General features: G+C 54.2%; 1 protein-coding gene across 2 annotated transcripts in view; it reads left to right on the top strand.

Annotated features, from left to right (window-relative positions):
* The window catches only part of HIP1 (huntingtin interacting protein 1), a 49,969-nt gene that overhangs the window by 21,617 nt on the left and 21,084 nt on the right, over positions 1-7,268 (top strand). The window contains exon 1 of one of the 2 annotated variants that reach the window (XM_035343181.1): positions 40-273. The exons of the other annotated variant lie outside the window; for it this stretch is intronic. Coding sequence (XP_035199072.1) covers positions 55-273 — 219 coding nt within the window. The 5' untranslated portion in view covers positions 40-54. Of the gene's footprint in view, positions 1-39; positions 274-7,268 lie in introns of those variants that run through there. 2 annotated transcript variants of the gene reach the window in all.

The following is a 7,268-nucleotide window of genomic DNA, read 5'->3' as shown; positions in this document are numbered from 1 at the left end:
CATCCCCCGCCCCCACTCCGCGGGGCTGCGCCGTGGCTCGCGGGAGCGCGCCGCATGCGGGTGCGCGCTTCCAACCCGCCCCCCCCCAGCTCCTCCGCGGAGCCTCCCGCGCCCCCGCCCCGCTCCCGCCCCGCGCCGCCGCCGTGGGAGCCGCGGAGCCGCCGCGGCCGGGAGCGGGGAACGGGGAGCGGGGAGCGGGGCCCGTCCCCGCCGATCGGGCTCCGGCGAGCCGGCCTCGGTCCGGCTGGAGCGGCCATGGAGGCGGGCAAAATGGTGAGTGCATCCTCCTCCTCCGGGGCCCCCAGCAGCGGTGCAGCGCTCCGAGGGCTGCGGAGGGGGGTACCAGTGGTCCCAGGGGAGCGGGGCAGGGCTCCGGGGGGAGCTGCTGGAGCTGGGATTGGGGGCTTGCTCCCTCCCGAGGCAGGAGCTTGGCAAGTTTCAGCTGTTCGCGAGACCCCACCAACCCGAATTTTGGTGTTTTCTGCTGTGAAAGCAGGAAGAAACAGCCCGGTGTTACTGGACGTGTTGCAACGGGAACCGTGCTCCAGCTGTCGGGGATTCAACCCCGATGGGAGGTGTCATTGGGGGTTAAGCTGCTCCCCGCTGCAAGGCAGCTCCCCTGTGTTGGGGTGCACTCCCACCCGCACATTGCCTCGCACCCCACATTTGGGTTAGCAGGGTACAGGCCGTGCCCTGGGTGCTCAGGCTGCCACACATGGCTAGCTGAGATGCACAAGGCCAGCCCCTGCTTGGTCACAAGGGATGGAGATGGGTTGGGGGAAGCAGGGCATGAGGAGCCATCCTGGCATGGAGGCATGGCCATCCCCTGCGCTGGTCACCTTGAGAGGAAGATTTTGCTTTTCACTGTCCCCAGGTTGGGAGCAGCAAGGAGGGGGGCACAGGTGCTCCGGCAGAGCGGGGCTGGGGACAGGATGAGGTGGCAGGGGCGCAGCAGCAGGGAGCCAGCAGGGTCCTGGCTGTTCTTGGCTCCTGCACAGGATCCAGGTGTCCCCAAGGAACACCTGGATGTTTCTGGAGTAACCAGCACCAGTTTGCAGCCATCTGTCTGGGTGGTGGCTGTTCGTTTAACAAACTGACGTAGGGAAGAGGAATGCTCCCTTAATTTTCTCACGTCTGCCCACAGTGGCAAGGGACTCCTCATTCTGTTCAGAGGAGCTGCTGCTTTGCAGGAGGAGCTGCAAGGAAGGGTTTCCACAAGAGTGCCTGTTGCTGCCTTTGCAGCCTGGGGTTCGCCCAGCCAGGGACCATTCTGCTGATGCTAAGGCACCGCGGGTGTTCCTGCCAGGCAGGGTGACCCGCAGAGCTGCGTCTTGTGCTTAAACAGTCCACAGCACAGCGCATGGTGCCATCACTTCACCCTGGAGCACTTCAGGGTGCCTGTCACATGGGAGATAGCAGAGATTGCCGTACTCTGGGATGTGCTTTGCAGGCTGTCTTGCTGTTGAAGGGACTAGTTTCGTCCCGAAGACATCTTCAGAAGATTTAACATTTCCCAAGCAAGTTTGGTCCTGGGATGGCTGCTGGTCACTATAATGCTCATCTGGAGATGAGCATGTGACATTCTGATTCTTCTCCCTGCACCCTCAGGCATCCTGTCTCTCTCCCATGATTCCTCCCATTATAAAAGTGCCTGAATGTTGGTATTTGTCGGCAAGCAGAAGACTCAAGTTGGGGCCATTGGGAAAGTATCAGGGGTATTTGAAGACTGGAGGGCCTTCCTGGAACACTGACCCCAGGAAACAAGGTGATCCTCCCTCCACTGATGCAAATCACCACTGGTGGAAGAGATTATCTTTCATAAAATCCCCACTTAAAATTAAAAGCCTGGCTAATGGGACAGTGTGTGGAAAGGGCTTCTGGCCATGACAGAGCAGGCTGGTCAATGTGGGGCACAAGTGCAATTGGCTGCTGGTGATGTCATGCCCTTATCAATAATTAAGCAAGAATGAGTGGTTGTCAGGGGGAGTGGCTATAGAGGAGCTGGAGAAGCTCTGCTGGTGGAATCCATGCTGCCCAGTGGGAGCAGGGGTCAGGTGCTCATGGTGCCCATGTTTTCTCACTGCTTCTGGATCTGGCAGGTCGTTCCAGTGTCTGCTTGCACTGGAGCCTCTGGTCACTGTAGGTCTGATGTGCCCCGGGGGGGATGCTTTGATGGGGAGCGCTCCTACCCAACCAATGAACTGTCTCTGTCCTCAGCTGCTGCATCTGGTGAAAGGAGGTAGTTTCTGGCCAACCTCATGGCCTGCCTCCTGGTGCTGACAGCTCTTCTCCATGCTGGCCCTGCAGAGCTCCTGAGGCAGCTGGAGCACTCCCCTGGTTCTGCTGCAGTCTCAGCTGACTTTTCGTTTGACTGCTTGTTTCAGCTGGACGTTTCAAATGGATCCCAGGCTTTACTGCGTAAACTCCCTGGACAGTCATTAGTGAGGTTTGGCCTATTCCATAGCCTTAGTTTTTGCCAGCCATTCTCCCCAAAATTGATTTTCCTTCTGTTCCTTTTTTTCCCAAGGCTTCTCTGTGTATTTTAAGAGTCCATGTTCCTTAAGTTGGATAAAAAATAGAATAAAATCCAGAGCTTGGAGTCTGTCCAAGTAATTAATCTGCATAAGCTGTTTATGGCATTTGAGAAATCAAGTGTCCCAACTATTTGGGTTTTGATACCGGGATGGTATGAAGTGCTGTGTGAAGTGGTGTTTAATGCAGCAAGCTCTTGTATCCAGGATCAGTATAACCAAAGCCTTCAGACCCGTGCTAGCAGCTCAGCTCTTCCATTCCTGGCATCAGCCAGATCTCCACTATCCACAAATCAGACTTCTCACTCAAGTCTCTGACACCCATCGTAAGTCAATTGAGTGCTTTTCTTCATTTTTTCTCTTCGATTGGCTCAAAGGCAGTGGGAGCGATCAAATTTCTCTGTCTCTTCCCACCCTGCCTCTCATGATGCTGTTGAGCCTATTATTTGAGTTGGAAGATCCACAAAACCACCTTCTAGGAGCAATTTCTTGCACATACAGTTCATAGAAACATGACTTGCAGATGCTTTCCACCAGTTTGTTGCCACTCTGCTGCCCTCAGGAGTAGGTGGAAGCTAGTGGGATGGTCTCCTCTGTTCTTATGTTCAGATGCACTCAGAATGTGCATCCCTTGAATTACTTTATGTTTTCTGTTGTGATAACAGTGCTGTGGCTCATGAGGCAGAGGCCACAGATCTTGCTGAGGAGTCCGAGAGCTGCTCAGCCCTCTTGTGTTTCCTTGTGGTGTGCAGAATGAGCTGGAGACCTCTAAACATTGCACCACCCCTTCCTGTCCCGTAGCAATAGGTTTTTCTCCTCAAAACGCCACACGTGCTGGATGTGCTGTTCACTTGCATCATGCTTTGACTTGTGCAGGAGAGCATTAATGGCTGGGAGGCCAAGCATGATGTAGGTCTGAAGTCATTGTCTTCCCAGCCTCAGGACAGCAGAACCGAAGGCAGTGATATTACATGGCGCAGCATCACCTCTGGCCAGGCCATGTCTGTACCAAGAAGAACCTCACATGCAGTGCTTGCTCCCTGTAGCAAAGTGCCCTGCGCTGTCCCAAGTCATTGGCTCATGCTGGACTGTGCATGGCCTTTCAGAGAGCAGGTTTCTTTGGGAGCTGAAGTTTTATTTTGCCGAGTGGACATTAAGTAAATCTCCAGCCCTGACAGCAGTGTGCAAACCCTCGTGGATGTGGTGAGGTTTCAGGGTGTCTAAAGCCAGAGGCAAGCATTGCTTTGGGAAAAATGTGGTTGTTTCTTACAGCCCAAGTGAAGGCAAATGATGAGACTTGTGCCTTTCTGGGTATTATTCTGTAGCTGATTGGAGCAGGTCAGCGTGTGTGGTCCCGGGAGCAGCTTCAACTCCTCTGTGGGAGGCAGAAGAGCACTTTGTTTCATGGGTCCAGCAGTGGAAGCCCCTGATGCAGCCAAATTACCCAGATTAAAGGTGGGAAAGTATTTTTTATGTCTCCTCTCTCTCCCAGTTCAAAGAGATCATTTAGGACTATGATGGAAGGCCGTGAGTTACCCAGTTTTTGCTGAGCATCTTCTTATTTTGTACAAAGAAATGTATACATATGTGTGTGAGTGTATGAGGCATGCCACCTGGCCTACCATGCTGCCTCCACAGCCTCTTTCTTCACTTCCCTTCCACTGTGGTTGTGTACAAAACCAGGGCTGTTCCCTGCTTTGGTGCTACTGTATAAGGCCATGAGGCTGAGCAGTGTGGTGGCCGCCTCCTTGGGCATGCCTGTGCTTTACTGCAGCTCTCAGGAGCTCCCAGTCCTGAGCAGGTCATGAATCACTGCAGGCGTTATCCAGCCCACTTTGCTTTGGGCGGGCATTATCCAGCCCGCTTTGCTTCGGGACGTCACAGCAGAAAGCCTTTCCTAAGCCTGGAAAGCCTCTGTTTTGCTTTTAGCTGCAGTTGAGTGATGTCTAAAAAGAGACGCGTGGCCTTGGAGCAGCTGTGATTTATACCTCTGGAAGGCTCCCTCACCTCCCAGGGGAACTGTCATGTCCTGCTCCCCTAGCCCTGCTGCCCAGCGACCACAGTGGAGCTTTGCTGAGCTGGGATTTGCATTTAAATTAATTTCACAAATTTTTCCAGGCAGCTCTGCGCTGGTCAGATCTTCTCATTTGCTTCCCCTGGAGCCCCTGTGTCTGCAGGGCTTGGTTGAGAGCACTTTTCCAGAGGTATGCTCAATCCCAGCTATCCATTTATAGAAAGGAATTAAGGAGAAATGAGGAGCATTACTAAGAGGATTTGCACTGCAATTTACTCAGTTTCTCCAAATAATTTGCAATAGCTCTGGATTCTTTAATCAACACTCATTTCCTTTTGGAAATGAAAGGAGATGTGGGAAGGCGCCATGCAGCTACTGTGCAGAGCTGAACTGTTCTCTGCATAATAGGAGATTTGCAATTCAAAGGATGCTAAGCTTGTAATTTGGGGAAATCTGGAAGGGGGATGAGGATGTGCATATCTACATGTGCATGTGAAAGAGAGGGAGTGGTCTCACTGCACTCAGAGAGCCCTCTGTAGCTCTGTCTCAGAGCCCACATGGTTTTGTGCCCCTCTGTCCCTCTGGGTGGTGTCTGCGGTCACACACCTGGAGCCATATTTTGGTTGATCTGCTCCAGGGGCTGCTCAGCTGAGCTGTGCCACATGCTCCAGCCCCATGGCCCTGCTGTGGGTATGCTGATGCAGTGGTGCAACCCCAGCAGCTCTTGCTGTGTGCATGGGGCCCCCTGGGGCTCCACCAGCTTCTCCTCTCACTTCCTGTCCAGCCCAAATTTGTGGCATTGCACCAAAGGATTGCACAAAAGAGGAAATGAGGGGGTACAGGGAGGGTGCATTTGCAGAGGCATCATCTCCACTGCATGCCTGTCTCCCCAGGCAGTCTCCCCATGTGTGCCCCAGTGCCAGCACTGGCATCCCTTCATCAGCTCAGAGAAACCAGAGCAGGGCTGTGGCACTGCCAAGGAAACGTTCATGTCCTGGAGGTCAGAAACAGCTACTGCAGTGGAGAAGCTCACAATTAAAACACCATAGTGGCTGGGAGTGGTGTCTCACTCATGCTTCTCCCTGCCTGTCAACTGGTATAAAAGGTGTATGATCTCCTTTTAAGGCAGCCCAGCATCTCTCATGAGGCACCTCAGCCTTTTTGACCTGGTTTTGCAGCCAAAATGCTCTTGCTGCTGCTCCACATCTCTGTTTGCTTTCATGGGCATTGCTCCAGCCCGATGCCTGTGGCGGCTCTGCCTGAGCCAGTGGTGGCAGGCAGCACTGGAGCATCATTGGGCCCTCCAGCCCAAAAACTCCCCATCATCTGTTCTGGGCCTCAAAGGGACAGCAGGACTTGGGGACGGGACTCCCAGAGGCCACCATGCAGAGCAGGCCAGGAATGGCATCACGGCCACTGCCCCTGCTGTCCCGCTCCACTTGGGGGCGTTCCTAGCACCAGGAGCCTGCCAGGCCTGCACCAAAGCCTTGTCCTTGACTCACCAGGAAAAGCCAAGAGGAAGCGGCAGTTTAAACTGGGAGCTCCACTTCCAGCTTTTCTGGGGGAACAGAGGCCATGCGGGACCCCCCCGGCTCCACTTCCCTCTGGAGCCAGCCCCAGCCCGGCTGTGAGGAGAGCGTGGGGCCGGGACTGCTGGCCTGCACCTCCTGTAGAAGGAACTGTCCAGGTTCCCTCCACCATCCCTGCAGGGTCTCTTTCAGCTTCCATTAGGCAAGGCTGAGCAGCAGGCTCTGCCCCATGCCCACACCTCAGCCGGGTTGGCAGGATGCGCACAGCAGGGAGCGTGGCGAGCAGCAGCGCAGCATGGCTGGCAACTGGTGTGTGTCCTCAGCAGAGCCTGCGCCATATGAGTGGTGGTGAAAAAAGCAAAGGGATAAATGGATTAGCCGTGCTCTGAAGCCCCCATGCTGTTGTCCACTGCTGGAGTGAGCAGCATTGACCCCACAGCACAACCAGGATACCCTGTTTTGGATAAAGAGGGGTGCTTGGCCCTGAGGAGGTTCCTCTTGAGGCTGCAGTTGTGGGTTCAAGCAGAAGCCATCTCAGCCCATAAGTATATTGTCCCCACTCCAGCTGGCAGGTGCCTGGGGGCAGAGATGTTTTGGGGGGAAGGTGGGTTGTGCTTCACCTTGTTTGCTGGGGGTTTGGGCCATGCCCGGGTGTGTGTGGCTGTGCTCTTGGTTCCCTATGGTCCTGCCTCCCTCACGAGGACATTTTGGAGATGTGGAGTGCTGCAAGGATGCAGGATGTACTACCAATGGGTAAGGCACTGGAATCAGTCCCACTGCTTTAATTGGCTTGCGTCAGTAATTAGCTACTTCTGACAGAGCTGAGCCAGCCTATTTCTTCCATCAATAGTATGGATCCTGACAGAGCACTGGGAATGCGAGTGTTCTGGTGTCCAGCAGGTGCTGGATGTTGCTGTGAGCAGAGCATGAGCTTGGGGAACAGGTGGCTCCATGCCAGAATCATAGCACTCACACCAAGCAGCTTCCTTGACCTGCTTGGTTTTGACCACTACCTGTGGCTGGGCTTGGAACAGGCTCAGTCCCACAAGGTTTGTGTGCCTGTGAGAGACAAAACACCTCCTAGCCCCAGTGCAGCTCCCAGCCCTGCTGTGCACTTGAGAAAGCAGCTGCAGAAGGAGGATAAGGCTAAAAAAAAAAAAAAAAAAAAAAAAAAAAAAAAAAAAAAAAAAAAAA

This window comes from Oxyura jamaicensis, chromosome 19, assembly GCF_011077185.1.
Source record: "Oxyura jamaicensis isolate SHBP4307 breed ruddy duck chromosome 19, BPBGC_Ojam_1.0, whole genome shotgun sequence".
Taxonomy (NCBI): Eukaryota; Metazoa; Chordata; class Aves; order Anseriformes; family Anatidae; genus Oxyura; species Oxyura jamaicensis.
This window is presented reverse-complemented; position numbering and strand designations above follow the sequence as displayed.